The 26,790-nt window shown below is 33.0% G+C and overlaps 3 protein-coding genes across 3 annotated transcripts in view; 1 reads left to right on the plus strand and 2 right to left on the minus strand.

Annotated features, from left to right (window-relative positions):
- LOC134852943 (nicotinamidase-like) overlaps nucleotides 1-26,790 on the minus strand; it is a 484,331-nt gene that overhangs the window by 273,107 nt on the left and 184,434 nt on the right. The gene's annotated exons all lie outside the window — the stretch shown is intronic.
- Nucleotides 1-26,790, plus strand: part of LOC134852940 (uncharacterized) — a 343,687-nt gene that overhangs the window by 68,136 nt on the left and 248,761 nt on the right. The window lies entirely within an intron of this gene.
- Nucleotides 1-26,790, minus strand: part of LOC134853085 (neuronal acetylcholine receptor subunit alpha-7-like) — an 82,638-nt gene that overhangs the window by 36,481 nt on the left and 19,367 nt on the right. Inside the window, exon 3 of the mRNA XM_063869023.1 lies at nucleotides 11,224-11,354. Coding sequence (XP_063725093.1) covers nucleotides 11,224-11,354 — 131 coding nt within the window. The remainder of the gene's footprint in view (nucleotides 1-11,223; nucleotides 11,355-26,790) is intronic.

Consider the following 26,790-nt stretch of genomic DNA (forward strand, 5'->3'; position numbering starts at 1 on the left):
TTATCCAAATCAAAAACAAATAGCACAAAAACAAGACTTTAAAGGACAAAGTTTGTACTTTAACCATCGTATCTCATTTGATACTAAAGGACCAATTTCACCCTCATCCGAAGGAAACTCCTACAGTATGGTAATTGTTGACGCATTTACACATTATGTAGCACTTAACCCAGTACCACATTGTAAAGCTTATTATGCTTACACAACGCTTTATGAACACTGGATAGCAAAATTCGGATTACCAGAAATTTTAGTTACAGACAACGGTACAGAATTCATAAATAATAAAATCATCACACTATGTCATCTATATAACATCAAACACAAACCACGTACATCTCACGCACCTTGGACAAACGGCTTAGTCGAAGGTATGAACCGTTCATTACAAGAATATCTCAGATGTATCATCAATGGAAATGATACAAGATATACCGAATGGTCAACAGATGTAAAACTATTTCCCTTAGCATATAATTCACAAATCACGACAACTTTAGGAATGTCACCATATGAAATGGTTTTTAACCAAAAGCCACGCAAACCAATAATGTTTACAGCAAACTCTCATAAAAACGCACAAGGTTATTGTCAACCAAATAAAGACTCAATCTGTTATAACCTACCATTACATACACACGATGAAGATCATTTTCATCACCCACAAATTCTTAAATTAGCCTCCGGTACACACACCGAATGGATTTTAAACAGAGATAAAAAACACAATGAAATTTATCAAAAAGTAACAAAAAAGTTGTTACAAAGGCAAAATATTAATGAACAAATAAATTCACGCTTTACACCAGCCTCCGATTTAAAAATTGGAACATTTGTTTTAATACCCAATTTTAATACTCAAAAAGGAATTTCAAAAAAGTTACAACCCTTTCGTAAAGGACCATACCAAATAATTACAAAACCCACTGATGTCACATATAAAATCATCGACTCAGACAAAAAAGAAATCGTTCAACACCGAAATAACCTATTACCTTATTATCCAAAAGAATACGCACTCCGCGAACTAACTCAATTATATTTTTTACAGGTTTAAAAGTTATTCAAAATGACCCACATACGGAAAATACAACAAAGGAACAAAATGATATTCACCTCGGAAATCAAAATACAAAATCAACCACCACAAAAAACAATACAAAAAATCTAGATCAAAATACATCTCAAAAAGAAAGAAAAAATAGAAAAATGACAGAACAAATAATACCCCAAGAACAAATCGACAAATCAGAGCATAGAGAGTCTTCACGACTTAGAAATCAACCACGTAAAAATTATAAATTATTCATCCCACAATCTAAAATATTAAAGAAAGTTGAATTTCAAAAACAACTTTAATTCTACATTTAATAATCTTTGCACCTCTGAAACATTTTACACTTTCATTTTTCAAAATAACATGCTGACAAACACGCAGCGATTCTAGTTCATAATTAGCCAATAGGATTCATCCAATCCGTCACCTTCTCTAACTCTAACACAAACCAACTAGACGAACGATATTAAACTCCAGGCATATCTATAACTATAACTTTACGACCTCCAGGTCAAAAATAAGCAAACCACTCCAACTTGACAACTAAAATAAATATCACCATAATATCATAACCCTCCCTTATCTAATAAACCAAAGATCAACAATATTTCCCCAACTCAGCCCTCAAATACCCCCCAAACAAATATGTTAAATTAGCCTAAAGTAAAAGAACGACCATTTTAATTAGCCTAAAGTATAAAAATTTCAAAAATACCCCAGATCATTTGACAAATGAAACTAAAGACAAAGAAGACCTCCCGATCACCATAAAAATTGCCCCCAACAATTTTTCACAAAACTCAACCCACTTGTCAAAAAACCAATAAATAATCCGACCACACTTGAAAATTGCCCCAAACAACAAAAAATATTCGATCAAGAAGTCATTTCGTAAATGCTCTTCTCTCAATCAGTCACGATAATTATCACAAACCTCAAACAATTTTTTACGATACTTGAAACTTTCATAATATTTCTTTTTGATATCCTTGAATCTTTTCTAATAATCTTTATCATTTTTTGTAATGTTTTTTTAATTTTCTACACTATATTCGAACTATTTCTCCAACTTTCAAAAACCCTTGATTATATCCACAGGTACGATTCATACAACTTGTCTAAATGATACGAACTATTTTCAGTAGAACTGATATTTTTCTACTATTTGTAATTTTCATAACATTTCTATCATCCTTCATTTTGACCATATGCAAATGTATAAAGAAAGCAATCATCACATTCGCTCTAGCAACAATCCTCCTAATTCTTTTCTTAGAAGAATACTATAATAAACATAAACTTTTTCACTAAAAGAATAGACCAAAAAACTATCAAAAATTGCTACCCAACAGTCACAAAATCAGTCTTCACCGACATCATCCCAAGATAATCCAACAACACCTTCAACTACCCAAAATCCTCAAACATCTACACGAATTTCCTTTCAAGATAACCCATACACTTTTGAAGAACGATACGCTCGTTTATCAGAACCACTAGAACCAGTTCAACGACAAGCACCTCTAAGCGAACCAACATATAACTTATACCCAACACTACCACAAGAATTAAGTAGAATAAGAAATCCTAGTCAAAACCAAAATACAGTCGAAATAAATAGACAAATTATACATCCTCGACGAAACAGAAATTTTCAAACTCCCCGAGTTCATTTTGATATACCTCAATCCCCATCACAAAACACTCCAGAAAACCCCATTGGTATATTACCAGAAACCCCTACGCTTCTTTCACAACGTAGCACCTCAAGCCTACCATCAGAATACTTAGGTTCAACACCAACATCTGAACAAATACGTGAAAATCCCTTTAACCCCCCAAACCAGGCATCACGACTACCATATTGGACAACACATTCATTTACACAAGGTGAACTAAATTTAGTCAATGATCCAATAGATATTTCTACGGATACAACAACATCCTCATCACTACCAGTAACATTATCACTACCATCAACACCATCAATAAGCCAGATTTCACCACCACCTTTTAACTTAAATTTCCCAAATAACCTCGACGCTAGATATCGAGAACAATCATCAACAAATATTCCTTTAAGACTAGATTGGAATACATTTACAGCACCTCCACCATTATTTGGACAACATCTAGAAAGTAATCGCCTTCACAACTGGGCACTTAATAGATTACAATACCGACAAGACATTCACGACGATATCCGTGATCACAATATCCAAATACTCCAACAAAACAGTTTACAATTAAAGTTTGAAATCACAGTTAAATTAAACAACATTACTCAACATCCCTACCCATTAAATCCACCAAACATAACAGCTCAATCACTACCACCACCATTTATAACCACTGAAGTAATATATAAATACGACAGATATACCAAAAAGACAATTGGTTACATCACATTTTATAACCCATACTCAGGATTATCATACACATGTATATTCTAAAATTATTAATTTTTTTCCAACTCCTTTTTCTAGTAATCTCAAATCAAAACATAAACCCTTCTCCCCGCACAGGACCCCAAGATTTATTAGTAACACATTACGATTGTGAAGAAAACGAACAAAAAACACTACACAAGTATGCAATAAATCAAGTATCACAATGCGAAACAGAACCCCAAGCCATAGAAACTACAAATGTAATAGCAACACTTTATTCAAAAGCCCGAGCAACTACAGTTATAGGATATAAATTCACAGCAACATTTTCTGAAAAGAAAGTACATTGTTCACAAGTCTCAAACGGAAATAAAAACCGACTTGACCATGAATCATTCTACCAGAGTAATATAGAACGACTTTTACATCTCAATCCCGAAGATTGTAAGAACGAGTTACTCCGACTAAATATCACAAAAAATAAAAACACAGATAGAAAGTTAGTCTATTTCCAAGTTTTTTCAGATTCTGTACATCAAGCAGAACTTGAAAGATATCAAGGACATATAAAGTTAGATGAAAAATACCCATATAACGGCGCACACGGACGATTAACCTATGACATGCACGATAAACACTGGATACCACACATTGGTATAAATGACCCATCAAACTGCAAAGCAGACACAAAAAATAAAGGATACCAAGAAATAATGTTTTTCGATTGGAAAATACAACTCGAAAAAATACAACTCACACGAGATTTATCAGACAACACAATGATCTATCAAGGAATTAGATTACCTTGTAAAAACGACCAAGGTTATTGTGACCCTACAACAAGAACACAAGCAACAATTGTTTGGTTCCCCGAAGACACATGTACAACATTTCAAGTAGCAAAAATACACGCTCGTATGATAAAATTTCACGAAAAATATTTTATACAATCAATACCATATGAACAAGTAAATCCATTACGAAAAATAAGTTCTAATTTTAGAAACATTCATAATATAGAAAATAAATTAACACGTTTTCAAATATATCAAGAAACAGAACTTGCATGTAAATACAGAAACCCACTTCACAAAACACAATACTCTGAAATATTAGTTGAATACGAAAAAGGATTCGACATGACCACTGGAAAAATAAAAGTCGACCCATACGCCACAAGTCATCCCCTAAATGAAGGAACATCATATATACCAGTTAATTTTCAAAAGAATACAGGTCAACCTGGTGGACATTTAAAGCCCCAAGACGATCAAAGCACACGTTTACAAGAACTATCACTAATGGATAGTACATATTTTGGTAATATCCACTATGATATTCACTTAGATATGAAACTAGACTACACAATTAGCCGAATTTTTCAAGAAATGTCACTCTCCGAATTAGAAACACTACACCAACTATGCGAATTAGAAAGAACACAAATATTACAATCACTTGCACTAGCAGTATTAAAAATACCCTACGCAGGATATTTACTATCAGGAAATAGATCAAATTTTTTAGACTATGAAGGAAACATCTTATGGTTTTATACTTGTACTAAAAAAGTATCACCACTATACGTTTTTGAAGACAAACGATGCTATAAAAGAATCCCTATCTTTTATAAGAACAAAGTACATTTCGTTGACACACTTTCACGAAGAACCTATTTCTGGGATACCGCAGTCCCATGTGGATCAGAAAATAGCCACAATGTAGTACAACTAAAGCCTGATGAAGATAAATATTACCTTCTCACCCCATATCCCACATTAATGCAATCACTCAAAAAATTTTCACCAGAAAGCATTCGCGCTATTGCTCGAAACCCAAATACAGACTTACAATCAATAGGAATATATTCAAAGTCAGATATTCAACATCACATTCGAACACAACAATTCCAAGAATTATTAACACAAATGGACACTATACAAAGACAATCAATTGACAAAAACTTACGCAAACTTGCAGAAACCGCAGGATTTGCAGACATCTATACGCAAGACTATAGCGGATATTTTAAAGACATTAAAGATTATATATATCTAAACGGTGAAAAATACCGTCCCCAAGATATATCACCTATCAATATTTTTAGCTTTGTTACACTCAAGAATGAAATTCTTGATTTTCTAGGATGGCCCTATTACATCTTAGAAAAATTGACTATTTTATACGCAATGTTTAACTTTATTGGATTTCTTTACTCACTTTTAAAAGGAATCTACAACACATGTGCTATACACACACAAGTAAACAGACAAGCAAGCGTAGCACGCATACTCTTTGCAGGATTTTTTGGAATCTTTTCTACATCTATAAACAAAATTCTTTTAGACGCACAAATAAAAGAATATAACACAAAAATAGCAACAAGACAGAACACATACGACAAAGAACATAACAATGTAGACACAACACCAACAGCACCACAGTTACCACCCCTACCACATAACCATCCATTATCCCTAGTCCCACGTAATTTTCGAAATTTAGCCATAACACATAATCAAAATTTTAGACCAACCATATCACAAAGTCCCATCCAACATATAATGCCACACCACTCACAAGATGAAAATACTTATGAACAAATTATAGAACAACCCCATACCACCGCTTTTCAGTCTCAAAATAATAATTTTTTTAGCCCACGATGAGCCGACAACTTGGATCCCTACACCGATCAAATTCCCATCCAACCAACCTCACCACTCCAATCCAAATAATACCACTTTTTGCTTTTCCGCCACCCGATTTCCCCACCAGTAATGTAACATCCGGCATGAATTCCGATACTAATTCACACATCTCAGTTTTATACTCCATCTCACAACTCAATAACCCGAATATTGAAACCCCCGATGAATTTGCCGACTCTGAACCATCTCAATCAAATAATTTTCACACCAACTCCTCAAATTTTTCCCAACCCCCTTTTCAACCCATACTACCAAATAACCCTGACCCAACCAATTCTACACCCTCTTATGCTTCCCAAGTCACTCCAACCTACTCCTCACTTCACTCAGACCAATCATCTCATTCTCCAGGCACCCCCCGAATCTCCCCAGAACTAGATAATTTCATTACCCTACAACAACAACCCTACCACCTTGACACCCCAACCATAAACCAAATCTCATCCACAATAGATTCATCCAACCCTCCTACCCCTACACCCTCTTCAATTTATACCGAATCATTAGCACCATCATCCACAACTACTGAATCTTCACTTAGCACTAATAGAGCTTACCGCACTTTTAAAAGAAAGTTCCCCAACCATCCTTTCCCAGCGAAACATGGAACAGCCCGTGAATATATCAACCATCCAAAACACACTAACACAAAAGAATTTTTAGCTATCACCTTACCCTCATTTCCACAATACACCTTAAACACCCCTCACGACACTAACGAGACACGTAACTTTGTAGACGAATACGTTTTAATGCCTACCCTTCCTTGGACCTCATATTATCATTTTACTAATCCCCTTTGCTTACCATTATCTAACACTCACATCGATATAGAACGAAATAAGGACATGCTATATCGACTCACTACACCACTAACATCTAGACAATTTACCTACATTGGATATAAAAAATCACTAAAAACACACACTGCACCCCGAGCTAATGAATATACACTAGAATATTACGATCATAACATCATCAGAGCTAACCAAGATCAATTCTTAGACGACGATCGCTTCGCTAACCCACAAATCACCGAGAAATTTTTCATTAAAACACCATATGTATTTACACTAAATATCTTCGATCGCAAGTTTGACCACATTATTTCAGAAGCACTAACAGACACACAAGCCTACGAAAGTTTTAAAGAACGCTTCCAAATATTTTCACTAACCTTTCATTTCCTTGCACCACATGAAAGAGATTTGCACTGCTCACACGATATTATGTTGCGCACTAAACAAACACACACATATACTTATTATTGTTTCATCCAAAATCACTTTGACCTACACACTCCCTCCAGACAACCACACCATCGTTTTCAATTCATCAATTCCAAATACACCTCACCATTCTTTCTTAACTTCACATATTGTATTAAAGATACTAACCTTCATGGTATTCTTCGAAATTATGATCCCATAACCCAAATGTATATTTTTTGTCCAATCACCAAGACCTTCAACGCAGAAGAATCCCGACCCTTCCTTATCCCACACGAGTTTGTACAACCTATAGAAATCCCCATTTTAGAATTCATCCATAACACTAAATTCAATCACAAATTATATAATCTAATCCAAAACACACCTTATGAATTTGCAGTTGGCACTGAAGAACTAACCACCATTAAAGCACTTCAATTGCTTTGGCCACTGCTTCAAACTAAAAATATCATCCGCATTTTAGCTAAATTACTAACAACTTCAGATCTCATCCACGACATCTTCCCCCACGGTTTCTTCCCCGACGACTAACAGGTAAGTATGAATTATACATATTACTAACTAATTTAAATATTAGAAACTCACCATTCTTTATCCATGTTTTATTTAGAATTTTAGCCTTCATCCAACGATCATCTGAAAAATTCACAAAAGAAAAATAAAAAATAGCAAACTTCTTCAAAACTGTTTAAAACCCTATTAAATTTTTGCACCAACAATTAAATAAATATAATACCAATGCAGTAATTTAATTTATAAATTTTTCCCCCACAAGCTTTAAAACTGGATAATTTATTCTTTTGAAGACTATTATAAAGTCTAAGAAAGAAATAATAAAACACAAAAAAGTCGAAAGACAAACCCATACCACAAACAATTTGATTTTTGAAAAAAGGACACAACCAACAAAACACAAGAAAAACCACAACAAACCCAACATAAAACGTTGTCACATAACAGGACCTCTCACAAAAACCGCATGCAATCATACTCCCACTCCTGGCCTAACCCACCAGGAAGGACGTCCTGAGCATGCTCTATAGCCGGCCTAACCCACCGCGCTACATCCACGCTTTGTGACACACACTCCTATTTTTAATAAGAGCTACTCAAGGGTGAGTAACTCTTCAAAATAACTGAACTAAAACAAAAAGCTTTTGTGAAAACAACTAACTAAAATCATAATTAAAAAATATTAAACTAATAAAAGTTTTATAAAATGTAAATTACATTATGCAATACATAGATCAGAATACAACACCAAGGACGAACATCCAAAGACAAAACGACCTCACTACACTCGAGAAAGAATGGCCAACCACAATCAATATGCCGCCCACAATCACAACTCAAAGGATTTAGAGTACGACTTGACTTCGCAGAAAAGGACTTCATTGAACTAGACCAATGACCACCTCGATGTTCAAGTATACGTACAGATCCGAGTAACCAGGCATCCCCTCCACGCACAATCTCCACGCCATTCCCAGACAAGATCAAAACACAAAGAAGTTGTCATCAATGAAACAGAAAAACCTGACATAGCCAACCATTCTGAAATCAGATTTGAGTTTATTGCGAAAACCCAGTCGTTGTCTTGAGAAGACACAACGATTGAATCTGGGACTTCTCTAATAAAAAAACCCAGAAGAAATAAGATGTTCGCCAAATACCAACGTCCATCATCCATCCTTTGAATTGCAGAAAGACTATTCTAAAAAACTCTGTAAAACCCGGATGGGTGGAACCTGATCTAAACTACATTTTATGATTGGATAAATTAGATATTTTACCAATGTAAAGTATTTAATATTAACCAATCATGATCCATCTGACTAACAATCCACTTATTTGTAAGTGCTGAAATTACTTGTAATTTCAGCACCAGAGAGATTTGAATTTAACTTAGAAATTAATTGAACTCTCCCGAGTACTTCAGCAGCCGCAATAAACCAGTATACCCTAGATCTATTGAGCCTAGCAGAGACTAGTTAAACAACCTGAGACTAGATAGTATAAGAGTAAGATTAGGATCGGTATTAGACTAAGAAGTTGCACGAATCTATCCGGCCGAAAATAAGATAGCGTGACGAGCAGACGGTGTACCCTATCCGAAATTACTCTATGAGTTATACACCTCGGTCCTAACTCAATTAGATTAAAAAAGGACTGTAACCCGGGTTGACAAAAAATGCTTATCATACAATTTTCAAATATGAAAAAAATGCTTATTCTTTCATCCATTTTCATAGAGCAAAAGTAAGTGTATGAAAATAGCAAAATAAGCATTTTTTCCATTCTGTGAAATTTTATAACAAGCATTTTTTCTAGACTCTGGAATTAAATTTTGAATTTTTTAATCAGACTTTTTATCCCTAAAATTGTATGAAAAGATCATGACTTGAAAACTAATTAAATCTTCTTAAAGTTATGAGATTCTTAGAGATTTTTGATAATTTTATTTTTTCTATGACAAAATGATTATCTTATAATTTTCATACATGAAAAATGTATGATAAGCATTTTTTATCGAAAATTTTAAATCATTTTTTAAGCCTCCAGAAAGCTTCAAAAGAGGCAAATGGACCTAAAATGTTCAATAAAAATTTTTAAAACACTTTTTAAAATTACTATAAATTCTGTATGACAAGCATTTTTTCCATAGATTTAATAAATGAAACTGTATGACAAGAATTTTTCTTCTATGGACATCAACCCAGGAACATACTAACTGCTTTTTATGATCATCATGAGTTGTAATCCTACCGATCCCAATTCAGTCCTATTAAATTTTCAGAAAACTAATTTTTTGAGTTCTGAAATACACGTGTTTTAGATTTTTCTGAATAATAAGACTCTAAAACAAATCGGAATCATGGATTTTCATTTTTATACTTATTTTTGGAATTAAACTTGAGTATCAGTTCCAATAATTTCCACTTAGTAACATTTTCCACCTGTTTTGTCTGCCAAACAGCCAAAAGTAACTATGAAAAGCAAGTGTTCCCTCTTTATTCTCAAAATAATGTCGTAAAAATCAAATACAGAACCGTCCAGTTAAATAGATATAAAGTATCTTGCTGTTTTGTAAGCAAAAGGTAAATGGTACTTAAAAGTATATTAGTACATACAGTGTATCACAAAGCTGTTGCCCAGATTAGCCAGCTCTTACGAATCAAACTAGAAAAGTCGTTAAAAAACCATTTTCCGCAATCGAGGCTATTTGATAATGTTTGACTTAAAAAAGAACTAATTGAAGTAGATGTCAACACACAAATAATTTTAATGCCTATTAGAAATTTATTCAATAATTTAATTTATTTAGTTCAGCTAGTTAATTTAATAATATTTTAGTAAAAATTGATAAATTAGCAGGAAGCGATGTCTTTTCCCCCTTAATTATGCTTACAGTGGTTTTTACGCACTAATATTTAGAAAAATGACTCCAGAAGATCCCAAGTATTTAATTTCAGAATTCTGTGTACAATTTTTTGTAGAATTATTTCAAATTTCAGGGAGAATTCCTCATGCCAAAAGAAGGGAAAGCCCGAAAAGTTTGTCAGCCGATTAGATTTCAATATCCAAAATCTTGAAGCGCCAAAACCAACTTTTTCTGGATGTTTCAAAGGGCGTTGAGTGGTTGAGAATTTTTGTGCATTCATCCTTCGCAAATCAGAATGCTGAAAATGATGGTGGAAGTTCTAGGAACAGCAGATATGAGAGTTTCAGGCCATTTAAACGCCCATATTTTCTGTTACCAGGCCTAAGGCCTATGATTTTTAAGGAAAACAAAACTGTGAGCCCCCAAATTTCAATTTCAAAGTTGGACTCGCCTGTCGGTCAAAAGGGAAGTGGAGCACTTTTAGTTTGCATTGTAGTTCCACCCTGAATGGTTTCAAAACCAGAATCATTCCGTTGCTGAAGATGGCAGGAGGCGCCGGGAAGTGCTCGTTGAAGTGCAGACCTGAAATAATGTTGACTTACATTGAGCTGAGTCATTCTTCTTAAATAAAAATAAGTAAATTAACAAGGATAGCCGGTTACTGTGCAAGTAGCACAGAATGTTCCGGCCATAGTCTTTAAAAAACTACAAAAGCTTTTTTTTTCAGGTAAATTTTAAGCGTTTTTGTAATTCAAAATAATATAGGTAATTTTTTTTCCACGCAAAATCAGGTAAGAAAAATAATCATCAGACAGTGTTTAGTAACATATCATACTAAAACCCTTTCAGCCGTGATTCGAACCACATTAGAAATTCCTGAAATTGTTTCTTGTGTCGAGAAAAACCAGTTTGAAATTTTGATTTTTTCGTCTAATTTCGAGCGAAGGAAGCGAGCAATCAGGCTTACAAGAGCTTAATTCAGCAAAATTCAAGACCTAAGAAATTAACTTTTAGCAAGTAAAGTTAGTTTTCGGAGTTCTGTAGCTCCATTTTAGCAACCAAAAACTTCAAAAACTTAGATAATTTCTGAAAAATTTTTGTTTTGTTTTTAGTTTTTGTTTTTCTTTTCAATTTTCTAAAAAAAATGTTTTTTTTTTTAGAAAATTGAAAACAAAAACAAAAAACAAAAACAAAACAAAAATTTTTCAGAAATTCTCTAAGTTTTTGAAGTTTTTGGTTGCTAAAATGGAGCTACAGAACTCCGAAAACTAATTTACTTGCTAAAAGTTAATTTCTTAGGGCTTAAATTTTGCTGAATTAAGCTCTTGTAAGCCTGATTGCTCGCTTCCTTCGCTCGAAATTAGACGAAAAAAATCAAAATTTTAAACTGGTTTTTCTCGACACAAGAAACAATTTCAAGAATTTTTAATGTGGTTTGAATCACGACTGAAAGGGTTTTAGTATGAAATGTTACTAAACACTGTCTGATGATTATTTTTCGTACCTGATTTTGCGTGGAAAAAAAACCAAAACACACCCGAATGCAAATGTCGGAACAAACTTTTAATGGTCGGAACAAAAACCAGAAAAAAATGATTTCTTTTGTCAAAATTAATTGCAAAACTTTACAAAGAAAACCAAAATTGGTCCTAACAACGCTCTGCTACATTAAATTGGGACAAACTCGTCCAGTGTTTTTTTTGACGGAGTTCATTTTTTAACTGTTAGCTCTTTCAAACGATGCGAGAGATTGTTTATGTTTGCGATGGTTTTTTGTTTACAGCATTTTCGTCTTCATCATTAGTCTTTTTTGACAAGTTTTTACCATCTGAAAGATATAGAGGCACAGATATCAATCTGAAAAAATATCAATATTATTATTAAAGCATTTATTATAACAATACAATTTGTCATGAAAAGATTGTTATTTGAAAACTGTGATTGGAGGTAATTTATAGATTACAGTTTCCATTTTTCTATTAACAAAACTATCTCAGAACTCATTCTAAATTGAATTGAGACACAAAAATTATCCAAAAAGTACTTAGAACGTACGAAGTATATCACATCATACCTAACATTGGTTGTGGGGGAAGATTTATTATGAAAAGATTTGTGCTCGTGGTGGGTTTGTTTGTTCTTCAGCCATTTTTTGAATTTTTACTTATCAATTTCTGACCAAATTTTTTCTATATCATTCAAAAGATTTTGTTGTTTTGAGCTTAAATTTGAATATATTTCACGTGTGATTGTTTTTCGTAAAGTTATGAAGTTTAAAGATTGCCATTTTGGCCAATTTGGGATAATTAACGCGCGACATTATTCTCGCTATTACCGCGTAAGCGGAGATTTATTCCGTCTTACAAATCGTTCCAAATTGGTTGACGGAAACTTATTTGTCAAAGTTGATTTGTTACTAGGAGTGAAATCTGTCACTTTTTACTTTATATGGCGTGTGGACGGATGGTTTTCACAAAAAATCTCAAAAAACAAAAACATATTTTTCTCTAACTACATTTAATTTTTTCATGTAATTACTACTCCATAGACCTTAAGAGGCAGTTGGAACATTCAGGGTTTCGCCATGATACGAGCAGTCTTGTTAAGCTTTGTTTTAGTAGTATCGGGTTTGGCTGATGAATCAAAAAATTTAAAGTAGTTAAAAAAAACATCACTAAAAAGCTAGCATACCATTTTTGAAGATTTTTCAGGATGTTTTAAGCAAAAAAATTAGGTGCGTGGTCCTAACTTAACAAGAATACTTGAAATACCAAGAATGCTTTTTGAAAAAATAAGGTTCAATTGATCAAAATTGAATGCTGCAAACTAATACCAAAAGGGAGACCCTTCGGTTATTCGAAAATTGAAAATCTCAAGGGTATGTCATATTCCGCGAGCCCTTTTCAACCTTCAGCTGTAATTTAGTTAGATAAATTCGCAAACAAAATCAGAGTAAACTGGAAAAAAAGAACAAAAAATATGCATAGAAAAAATTCAATTTTCAACTTATTAGGCAAAGATGGAGAATACCACACAAAAAGATTTGAACTTTCAATTGTATTATACTATCTTAATCAAAATGGAATAAAGTGTCGTCCAAAAAATATCATTATTATCTGTTTTGTGCAGGTTATAATTTTTTTTTAATTATGTAGAAATTGACTTTTAAGTATCAATCAATTATTTTCCGTAAAAGTTCGATATCGCATCCAAAATTTGTATTTGTATTGCAATGAATGTAAACAAGATTGCTGGTAACACTGCAAAACCCCGAATTCTCTTACTCCTCTTAAGGTCAAAATGAAAAAAAAAACCGTTTTTGAGAAATCAACAAATAGATCAAAATTCAGAAAAAAAAACATAACTAAAAAAAACAAAAAGAGTGAAACAAAGGTATACAAAATTTCTCGCATCAGGGGGAAATCCTGATTTTTCCGACTGCCTCTTAAGTTCTATGGAGCAGTATACACAAAAATAGGGTTACAGAAAGTTAAAAAAAAATTTAATTTGAGAATTTTTGTAAACATCATCCCCCCACACGCCATATAAAATACAAAGTGATCAATTTCGCTCCTAGTAACAAATCATTTTTTTTTTCAAATAAGCTTTCTTCAACCAATTTGGAACAATTTCTAAGACGGATTAAATCTCTGCTTACGCGGTAATAGTGCGAAATATATCGCGCATTAATTGTCCCAAATTGGCCAAAATGGCAATCTTTAAATCGCCATAATTTTACGAAAAAAGATCACAGAAATATCTTTTCAAATTTAGGCTCAGAAAAACAAAAATTTTGAAATGATATAAAAAAAATTTGTTAAAAAAGGCTAGTTAAAAAGTCGAATTTCGTCTGAAGAAAAAAATCTCCCCAGCACAAATATTCCATTACTTTCTTTAAAAAAGTCGGAACAAAATTTTTCACGCTTTGTAAGCAATACATCTTGTCTGGAACCATTTCTGAGCCGGATTGTTTTCATGTGGGCACTTTTAAACTGCCATAACGTCACAAACGAAGAACCTTGTTTTTGAGCTCAAAACACGGATACTTTTTGAATGCATAAGAAACTCCTTTCAAAATTAGCTGGTTAAAAAGTCAAAATTTGTCTGAAGAAAAACAAAAAAAGCTGGTCACTGAAAAACATGATGATAAATTTTGGCCTTTTGTTTAGCTTTTCTCATAACTGAGACGCCAAAAAATTTTCATTTTACTACTGACACAGTACATAATGCGTGATTGAATTGAACTTTTTGAGATAGAAATAGAACGTTTCTCAATATTTCCATCTCAAATAGACATTCTGATTAAGAGCGAAAAACTTATCGTCTTGATACTTCTTAAAAACTATAGAATTTGTCAATTTTGATAAATTAATTTGATGCGAAGCTTTCTAGTACGAAATTATAGTCTAAGCTCATAGAGACATATAAAATCAGCAAAATTATACTCAAGCTTCACTAAAACATCGGAGTGCTCTGAAGCAATTTTTTTTTCATTTCGAAATTCTTCTTCCTTAATTTGAAAGAACTTAGGCTGAAATTTGGTCTGTTTCACTTTTGAAAAAATCTAATTAAGAAGAATCTATTCATACAGTAAAAAAGAAGAACAAAATAAAAAAAGGCGGGTCTAGGTCTGTTAAAAACAATCCAAATTAAAAAAAATAAGGTCTGAAGTACCTTCGAGCGTACAACGCAAAAATTTGAGCTAAATAATAGCCGCGAATTTGCACCCAAGGCTGTGATTAACTTGGCCTTTTTATTTAATTTGACCTTCAACTATTTAACAGGGGAGGATTTGAGAATCGAATAGCTTTTTAGGTTTCAAATTAGTTCAAAAATTGTTAAGGAATCAACTAGGTCATTTTGTCAGCCCTTTGAACCCGCTTTACTATTTTTAGCAGTTTTTAACAACCGGACTGTCTTGCAATAATTCCTTGCACTGATTCTCATTGCTATTTTTGGCGTCTCCTAGAGCAACTTTCTGAATGTTATTTTAAATGACGATAACGCCGGGGCGAATCTAGGGGGGGTGGGGCTTCAGATTTTAAAAAAAGTTTTTGTCGACCTAATTGATTTTTTGAGCTCTCCCGAAGCAGTAAAAAGTTCCTTTATTGGCCAAATTTTTTGATTTTTTACGCTGCAGGCAAAACTTTAACAAAAAACGGGCCAAAAAATATATTTAAACAATTTTTGGAAAACGTTGACCAAAAAATCGCGTTTATTCGGCTCGCGTTCCCCATCAAAATTAGTTTATATTGGCGCCAAAGGCGCATTTAGTAAATTTTTACGGTCCGTCGCCAAAAATGGATATTTCAAAGTAGTACAAAGGGGGGACCCTGTGGGTCGGCAGGGGGTCAAATCACTGAGGGAAGCATCCGCCCCCCTTCCCCCCGCTAAATCCGCCTCTGCGACAAGGTCCATAAAAACATAAAAAGCAATACAGCTGACAAAAAGTAAACACCCAACCCGAGTTTCCTCGTTTTTTGATTGTTTTTGTGGTCAACTTTCCAGAAAGAAAAGCGACAATTAATTATTTGTATTTGTTTCACTTTATCTATAGATTTTGTGTCATCTCTATGACTCATGATAAATTAAAGTCACAGAAAATTGAAATTAGTTAATAAAGACAAACTAATAAAGCCGAACTAATGATTATTTGCTTTTTCTTTTCTTGGACAAAATTTTTTTTTCAACTTTTTGAGAGATGAATGTTGCACTAAAATTGAATCTGAGCCGCAACAAACATAATAAGGAAAATGAGAAAACGAAACATTCAAAATCCGGCAAAAGCAAATGTGGGTCCGGTCAACTTTTTGATAGAAAAGCAGTCAAAAATTTTTGATAGAAAAGCATTCAAAAGGTTTTCTTCTCATAATTAGTATAAATTGGCGCTGAAAATTGTATGGGGTAAATTCGTAAATTAGTATGAAAGAGAAGCCCTTGACTGAAGCGGTGGTTGCGTCTCCCCCCCCCCCTCCCTCTTCCTCATATAATCCGCCCCTGATTTCTATCCTTGGTTAACTCAAATTGCCAATAAATTTAAAATTGACCCCCAATTTAAGGACTTGTTTTACCTTGTCGCAAAACTTTTATGAATCTTTTCTAAAGTAACCAAACAACCAATTTCGTTATCTATAAATATGTTGAAAATGAAAACAAACGCCGATAAATCTGGCTTAGTCAAAGCATTTTACCTTTTTTTGCATTTAACGAATTCAATTTTTCTACCTCATACCATGTCTGATGAAATGCATTCATAGACTGAATACACGCATTGTATTTGTATTTAACATTAGTATGGGCAATAAAATGGGTTTATTTTTTCCGGCCGACCTGTTTTTTAAACGCGTGGGTATTCTATTGGGAATTCAAATCAGCATCTGTATAACCCTTATTTTACTGAGTGACCCTTCCCTTTCCATCCGATTAGTGTATAAATAGAGCCAGTGACCGACAACCACTTTATTTTTGCAAAATAGGTTATCAGATACAAGCAGACAATTTAGTGTTAAATTATGCAGATTTTATCAGATAATATATTCTGTAAATATGCAAGTTCACTTAAAAGAGTTCAATTCAGTTTCGAATAAGGTGACAAAAAACGCCCTTTAATGATTAATCATTCATTTTCAGATGCCTATTTCACCTCGAGAAGAACGTCTGAAATGCAAAAAACTCAGAGGGTTCACTCGGAGCACGGCAGTCAAAACTATTGGAGGCAAAAAACGTTCGTGTAGACTTGATTTTTTAATCTCTATTTTTCCAGATTGATTTGTCTCACTCGATTTTCAGTGTTTAAATTATGGAAAAGTACCAATATCATGGCTTTTGGAACCATAAATGAACATTGCTTACAGTGTATCAAAGTTATTTATTTGTTCATTTTCCTTTGCCAAAAGTTTCGATAAATAGAATTTGCTTTGTAAACAACTCTGAGCAGCAATAAAAAGTATACGCACTGAACTAATCTGCTGAAAAGCAAAAAAGGAAAATTTCCAATTCCGACCATGTTATATAGGTCAACAGAAACTCAACGCCGAACAAAGTCGATACATATGTCGACCAGGGTCGATAATAGAGATTTCGCAGGGCATCAAGTGTGATAATATAATGAGTCACTGTCAGTCATGATTCAGAACAAAAAAAAACGTTCAAAGTCTCTGAATGTCGAAAATTTTTGGTGGAAAGATTTGTGTTCAGACATGATTGGAACAGGGTAATCATGCTAACTCTGCTAATACACTAGTCTCTGATCGATCCAATCGGGTTTTAACAATGTAACAAAGTTATTCGCCTTATAACCCATATTTGCACCCAAATTTAACCTCTCTAAAGATGAAAAACTATAAGAAAACAAGGATATCCGGTTATTGTGCAATTAGCACCCAATTTTTTGACCATAGCCCTAAAATAATACAAAAAAGTTTTTTTTTCAAATTAATGTCGTTTTCTTCTGTGTTGTGTGATGACTAAAATGTGGGCATATTCGACAAATATAGTAAAAACATAAAAGTGCAAAAACAATTTTTGCAGTAAAATGAGTAGAAAAAAACTTATAAAAAAATTAAAAATCTTTTTCGCATTTTATGAATTTCGAAGTTTTTGATTCACAAAATGGCGCTAAAAATCCCAAAACTAAATTTACTCAAGCGAAACAAAAATTTTACGAGTCGATTTATACAAATATTAGCCATTGTAAATCAAACTCTACCTTATAACTGGTACTGTTTTGCAATAATTCCTCAAAATTAGACTAAAAAAAGTCAAAAGTTTTGAAACTGTTTCTCTCAATACTGTTACTACTTTTTCAAATTTTTACTATGTATCATGACAGAAGACTGAAGGTTTGTAATTTGATTTTTTTTCTAGATCCATTTCCATGAATATTTATGTTACTGATTTTGCTTGGAAAACAAAAAAAAAAATTGAAAATGTCTCTCCATTTTCAATGGTCAAAACAATCATCAGAACAAATACTGCGGTTGTAACAACTTTTGCTGCGTTCACAGCAATTAACAACACAATTTGTTTTAATGAAATAGTTGCCCAAATCCACCGTGCCATATGACAGGACCCATTTACAGTTAAAGCAAAAATTTAGTCCGGTCTAAATAAGTATGATAAAGAGGTTGGCTGTCTGAGGAGATTTTTTTTTACCCTCAATTTTCTGTACATTCCGAAAAAGCGCAGTTGCAAAAATGGATAAAAATTGATCAAATACAGAAAAATCTACAGATTAGCGTAATTATAGACTCAATTTATGAACTAGCATTTTACGAAGGAAAATCGATTTCATGCAGACAGAATCCATTTTTTCCATTGAAAGTATATTAATTTATCCATTGTTTCTGTTTTATAAAACTTCTGTATAATATATGGATAATATGTAACTATTCTGTAGATTGGAGATAATTTGTATCAACGTCTATAAAACCTGTATAAATTTTATATATAATCTGTAGACAATCTGTATAGAAAACATGTAGCAGAAACTTATAAAAAAAAGGTTACCTATCGTTTTAAGGTACATTAAAAAAATCACTAAAAAATTGATCAAATCATTTTGCAAGGCTCATATGATGCAAGGCAGAAAACATTGTTTTTTGAGATGCTAGAGATTTTGTGGCAGCTCGAGCCGGAAGGAAGCCTTGGCTCTACCGTTCGAGATAATCAATTGTAAAAAAACTCCGGTCCAGAATTGGTCGAACTAAAACCTCTATCTGGAATAATATTAAAAAGTAATAACTTAAAAAGTAAGCATCGGAAAAAGACTAAACGCAGAAGTGACTGAAGTAATAATTTTTTTCAAAAGTATACCAGGTTATAGCAAACTTAAGACTATATGACATCATTTCTTTTTTGAGATGTGGGTGTTCCCAACTGTGTGCCGCTTAGCACGATATTGGTAAAGGCCAAATTGGGTTTTTTTTGTGAATTGTGAGTAGACTCAAAAAGAAGACATTTCTTTGTTCTTCTTTTGTTCTTTCCTTATCTTTAAATACATTATTTTCATACATGTTCAAAGATGTGTCTCTAGATTCCAGAGACCTACTAAACCCAAGCTGTGCGCCTATTAGAATTTTTTTAAATGATAATTTTGAATAAGAGTTATCCTGTTCCATTTTTCAGTAAATTTACTCCTTCAGAAAAAAAGCAAAAAATGGAGAAACTTCTTTTATTTTCAAAGTAAACAATTAGACATTGACACAAAAACTGACAGACAATTTTTGCGTTCTAGAAAATTTGGTGCACTTTCCACTTTAATGTTTTTCTTTGATATGTTTTGATTTGAATCAGGGGCGGATCTAGGATTTTCTCGAGGGGGGGGGCGGATTTTCAAAAAAACTTTCGAAAATTTTGACGACTTTTTTTAGTTCAACCAAATTGATATTCCTAGTTCTCCTAAAGCACTAAAAAGACGCTGTTCTCGCCAAATGTTCTACGCCGCAGACAACTTTTTGAAAAACAGGTAAAAAAGCCATTTTTGGGCCCTTTTTGGAAAATTTCGACAAAAAATTGCGTTTTCTGACGAACGATCCCCCCTCAAAGTTAGCTTATATTAGCTCCAAAGGCGCCTTTAGAAAGTTTTTAGGTTCGTCGGCCAAAAATGGATTTCTTAAAAAGTACAAAAGGGGGACCCTTTGGATCGTTAGGGTGTCGAGATCGCCCCTGATTTGAATATAGAAACAAAAACCGTAGCTGTTTAAAATAATCAAAATAATCAACAAAACGAAAAAAAAAGTATACTTTTTCAGTTTTGATCTGTTAAAAATCAGGCCAACATTAATTTCACATTGAATCATATTGAATCTTAATGGCCTAAAAAAACTTGACCCTAATCTTAAGCTTTTGTAACTTGATTTCAAAATATTTTGATTTAACGCACTAACATAATCATCGAAAAATCATGAGCTAATTTATAACTGTTCAAAAAGAGTATCGAAAAATTAAAAATTTTATACGTTGTTTTTATTATTTCAAGGGAAAAGTTATGTTCACAAATTCTTAAAAGCTCTGTTGAAAATCATAATTTTTCAGCAGATTTCCAGTTTTTTGTACAAAATTGCACCGTATTGCCAAGTAAGTCTACAAAATTTCTGTTTTGAATAGATAGAACCTTTTTCTTGAGCTACATAAACTTTTCGTATAGATTTTTGGAATGCAGCGACAAATCTTCAAATTGTAAAAAGCGAAACCATGCAAATACACTGATCAAAGTTAGCTTGGAGTCGATAATGTCAAAAGGCTGTAATGTAAGATTTTGTCGTTACCTAAAAACCTTTGCGGACTCGACAGCAGACGAAACTAATATTCGAAGGTTCTAGAAATTTAAGATGCTCTATGTTGTAAACCAATCTTTTTTCTCTAGTGATTCACTCCACTATCAACTGATTCCGCGGTTTTCCGCTCTTAATCAGGCCTCGTTTTAATACTTTTAGATTTTCAAATAGTTTATGCCTGGTATGTATCAATGGGTTCGTTTTTCAAAAACTTCTCATTCTAATGATCTGAAAAATATTTTTTTTGTTCTTCAGATCAAGTAAAAAAATGTTTGATATTTTCGAAAAAAGTGTGAGCGGTGTGTGACCAGTTGTTTATGATACATTAAAATATGCATCGTTGTGCTTTATTATCACCAGCGAAATCTGATTATTAGCGACTGCACTCCTACGACTGGTCTTGTGATTTCTATGTGGGAGTTTTCTCGAAAAGATAAACAAGACTGCTCGTATCTGGGCGCAAGCCTGAATGTTCCGTTCCGACTGCCTTTTAAGGTCTATGGAGCAGTAATAACATAAAAAATTTAAATGTAACGAAATAAAATTTTTAATTTATTTTTTAAATATGAGATTTTTTGTGAAAACATCCCCCCACACGTCATATTAAGTACAAAGTGATAGATTTTGCTCCTATTAAGAAATCAATTATGGCATTTATGCTTCCTTGAACCAATTTGGAACGATTTAAATTTGGGACGGATTAAATCTCGCTTACGCATTAATAGCGCGAAATATATCGCGAGTTAATTATCCCAAATTGGCCAAAATAGCATTCTTTAAACCCCAATTACTTTACGAAAAATGATCACAGGTAAAATGTCTTTTTAAATTTAAGCTCAAGACAACAATAGCTTTCGAATGATAATTTAAAAAATCCGTCAAAAATGGCTAGTTGAAAAGTCGAAATTTGTCTGAAGAAAAAAAACCCACCCCGACCACAAATATTCCGTCACTTTCGTTACGAAAGTCGGAACAACAAATCTTGAAGCCCGCTGGCCATTTTTCTGTTATTCGAAAATTCCTTTTGCCATATCTCTGCGAGGGATTGCTGAAAAAATTAGTAAATTCTTGCATTCGTTTCCCAAAATTGGAGCTCATTTAAACCTAATTTTCCCTGAAAACATCGGAAATTTTTCTTGTTGCGTTCAAACTGCATTTTTGTTCCTGTTAATTCTAAATTATTCTGACAGTCGCAGCATGTCACATGTCAACATGTCTGGCTAAACGTTGATCTCGTCAAACGTCCAGGCCGCCCAGATTTTATCCGATCTCAAATATGTCAAACATTAGCTTAATATTGGCTAAAATGTAACTATTTTTGACCTTATTTCAGATTTAATGAATTCGGATAATGATAAAAATATGTCAACGACGTAATATCTAAATGGGTGATCGCGTTTGGCATATTTGACATATTGGTCAAATTTGTCTCCTAGGTAGGGGCTGCCAGCAATTTCTGTAGTGAAACTTCAGCGGACAACTATTTTTTTACGGTCTAGTCTAAAGGTGTCTTCAAATAATTTATGAAAATATAATAATGTTATTATTTTGAAAAATGCCAGAAAAGCCTAAATTTAAAAAACCGAAAATTTTTGATAAATGTTTGTATATCTCTTTGCCATAATTGCTTCCAAAGCTGAAACAAGACTGCTCGTATCAATGCGAAGCCCTGGATGTTCCGATTGCCTTTTAAGGCTTATGGAGCAGTAATAACTTTAAAAAGTTAAATGTATTAAAACAAAATGAAAAACTTTTCTTTTTTCTAAAATTTGCATTTTTTTATGAAAATCATCCCCCCACACGCCATGTAAAGTACAAAAGGATAGATTTGGCTCCTTGTAACAAATTAATTATGGCAAACAAGCTTCTTTCAACCAATTTGGAACGATTTGTAGACAGTTTGAAAGTCCGCTTACGCTTTAATAGCGCGAAATATATCGAGCGTAATTGTCCCAAATTGGCCAAAAGGGCAATTTTTAAACCCCCATAATTTTACGAAAAAAGATCATAGGTGAAATATCTTCTCAAATTTGAGCTCAGGACAACAAAACCTTTGGAATGATTTTTTATAAAAAATCCGTCAAAAATGGCTAATTAAAAAGTCGAAATTTGTCTGAAGAAAAAAAAACCCACCCGAGCACAAATATTCCGTTATTTTCGATAACAAAGTCGGAAAAAAATTGGAGCTAATTTGTCGCCAAATGTATCCCAAATGAAACTTTTTAAAAACAACTTTCCAAAAAATTTTAGGTGTACTTCAGACGCCCTTGCGCAACCATAATTAGCAATCTTGAAAGGATCTTTGGACACCCACTAACCAAAACGCTCATCAGACAAACCCATACATGAAACCTCAACAAAGTAATCATACGTATTCTAGACATTTTTTTCTTTCATAATTAACTTTATTTTTATTCCAATATAATGAGCTCATTTTAGAACATTTTATATCTGTGATCATTTTTGTAAACTTATGGGGGTTTCAAAACTGCTAATTTGGCCATTTTGGAAAAGCGCGGTAGGTTGTGTTCTTATAACATGCGTAGGCGGCAACTTAAATCATTCCGAATTGATTTGAGGCCAGCAAGACGGTTTCTCAAAATGGTGCAAATTCCCTAAAATAATGTAAAAAAGGAGGTCAAAATGAGAAAAAATTTTCAACCAAAGGGGAGTTGCAATATTCAAGGAAATTTTCCATAACATTTTTTAAATTGGTATAATAATTTAGTTAAAAGTATTCAATTCAGTCGACGTCAACTAATTTGCACCAATTTTTTTTTCAATTTAACGCAGATTTGAACTTTTCTACATTCTCTTTCAATTAACGTCGACTTAAACTTGATTTGAACTAAAGTTTATCAACCGAACTTCAACCAAATTTGATTGAAACAAATAATATAAGTAAAATTAAAATGAATTTCAAACCATTTTTTTGCAATCCAAAAGCTCGGATTAAACAGCTCTTGGCTAAAAGTATCATCTTTTTCTTGCTTTGCAATTGTAAGGAGTTTCTTCAAAAAATATAAACAGAGAAACGCACTATTTTTTCTTCTTTTTTTCTAATGTTTATCAAATCTTTCTCTTCGAAAATAAAATAAGAACATTCGAGAACAACCATTTAAATCAATTTTTTGTCATAGTGCGAAAGTTTTGTTACTTTCTACCTACGGTTTGAAAACTTTTCAATCGCTGAAATTTTTCTAAGAAGAATTTCTTTAGCCATGTAAAATAGTTTCGTCTGTTGTGAAGTCTCTGTGATTTTATTGATTAGCTTAAATAGCAAAACTATTATGCAGTTGAGTGAGATTAGTGGCTTTAAATTTTTGTTTATATTTCTGAATAAAAATAACTCTGTGACAAACAGCAAACCGTAAAATTTGAACCATATTCTAGCCAACTTTGTTGGTTATATCTCAATTTGTGACAGGTTCTGATATAGGTTTTGCTCTAACAGCAAAAGTAGTTAAGAAAAACATCAACTCGGGCGCTACTTTTGGAAATCAAAATCAATTTCATGAGAAGGCTACAGATATGAATTGCAGGCAGGATAATTTCAGAGCCTAAGAAGATTTGACAGACGAATGGGTGTTCTCCGTATATTGACAAGAATTAAAAATGCTTGAAACTATTTCTGCCATGAAATCGCATTCATTAGCATTTTTGAAAGCGTTTTGAAGTTACAGAGTACACAATCGTTTCTCGATTTTGCTTGAGATTATTTTCAGACAACCCTCTGCCTTCAAACTTTTAACTTTGTACTAAAATCATAACCTCCAAATTTCGTACAAAAACTTGAATCCGGAAAAGTATCGAAACGGGACAAAATTTTTAATATATTATGGGTGTCAAAAGTCCAGAACGTTCAAAATATCTAATGTCCATAATTGAAATTGGTGAAAAACTGATATTGGGATCTAACCGCAGGAAAATTTTCTAAGTAAAAAGAAACTTTACAACCGCCGCTTCATAAGAGTGCTTAATTAAGTTTATTTTTACGCAACCATTTCGTTTTAGCAGTGTTAGGCTCAAATTTTTCTCCAATTTTAAAAGAAAAAAAAAAGAAAAATGTAAATCACCAATCAGACTCGATCAGTTGATGATATTATAAAAAAAAGTAGAGCAACTCAGACTATAAGGTTAAATTTCTGATGTGAATTAAAGCGTCCAGACATTTTTATCGTGGCAGAAAGTGGTCCTACAGATTGCGTCTGGAACTCCCTAATTGCTTTAACCCTCTCACCATTTAACATTTTCGCCGCTCTTCTGGAGAAATAAAACACAAAAGAAGAACTCATTTTTGGGTTAAATTTAGAAGAACACGCGCCTCTTTGCCTTCTTTTTTTTACAGAGTGTGGTTAGAATTGACATGGCTTTTTTGTAAAAGATTATCCTGTCAATAATTGTGTTGTATGCCTCAACCTAACTTTAATTGTACGATCCGTTACAGGATGTAAAGATAGAAAAAGAAACCAAAATGGAAAACAAAACAAAACAAAGTTTGAAAACAAAGGATATAACAAACAAAACTAATTGTATCGGGGCGAAGGAAGCTCAGAATGCTCCGACTGCCCATTAAAGTCCATCGAGTAGTGCTCGCTGTAGAAACAATTGCTGAAACTACCAAAAATATTTTCAAAAATTATCTTTTTCAGACTTTTTTTTTAATTATCCCCCACACGCTATCTAATAATGAGGTAAATCTTTCAGCATATAGCTAAGTATTGAAATAATAAAATTTCCTCAATTCAAATTGGAACGATTTCTTAAAGGGACTTCCGCTTATGCACTAGTAGGACAAAATATATCGCGCGATAATTATCCCAACCTCTCTGAAATCATGGATAGAAGTCGATTATAATGGATTTTTGCTTACTAAAATTTCGTCTAAAAAACGCTTATCTTAGCATATTTAGAAAACGTGATAGATTTTTAATCCATTAGAAATGATTGCTTTCAAAAAACAGAAATCCATTAAAATCTACATTTTGCAGCTTCCTACAAACTCGTCCCCCCAATCCATTATAATCGATTGAAATCCATTTTCGTTTTTAATATAATGATTTTTTTTCGAGATAAAAAATCGAGATAAAACTTGGGAAACTTATAACAAAATATTGAAGGGACGATATTAAAAAACGGGATTAAAATTAGGCCAAAGTGCAAACTTAGCGAGACCACAAATCAATTATCTTAAGTTTAAAGTCATTTTGTGCAAACAAAAACAGTCTACAAAAATTTTCTCAGAGTTGATTAAAATCCACAATAGTCAAATTAATGTATTTTGTTGATTAATTTTTTCGTGAAAAATAGTTGAAAAAATTGATTTTAATTGACAAGGAATGGATTTTATTGATAACAATGTTAACGATATAATCCATTTCTAATCAACTTTAAGCAATTATTTTCGAACTTTAGAAGGACAGACTAGAATAATCCAATAAAATCGATTGTTTTCTGTTAAAGTTCGGACATCTCTAAACACCCATGACTTTACAAAAATAATAACATGCAAGAGATTGTTTTCTGTTAAAGTTCGGACATCTCTAAACACCCATGACTTTACAAAAATAATAACATGCAAGAAATTCTTTTAAATTTCAGCTCAGGACAACAATACCTGTCGACTGATCTAAAAAAAGTCCGTCAAAAATGGGTAGTTAAAAATTGTCTGGTGAGAAAATTCATCCCGAGCACTAAACGCCGTCACTTTCTTCGAAAGACGGAACTATCAATGATAAGCG

The sequence above is a fragment of the Symsagittifera roscoffensis genome, chromosome 8 (genome assembly GCF_963678635.1).
Source record: "Symsagittifera roscoffensis chromosome 8, txSymRosc1.1, whole genome shotgun sequence".
Lineage (NCBI taxonomy): Eukaryota > Metazoa > Xenacoelomorpha > Acoela > Convolutidae > Symsagittifera > Symsagittifera roscoffensis.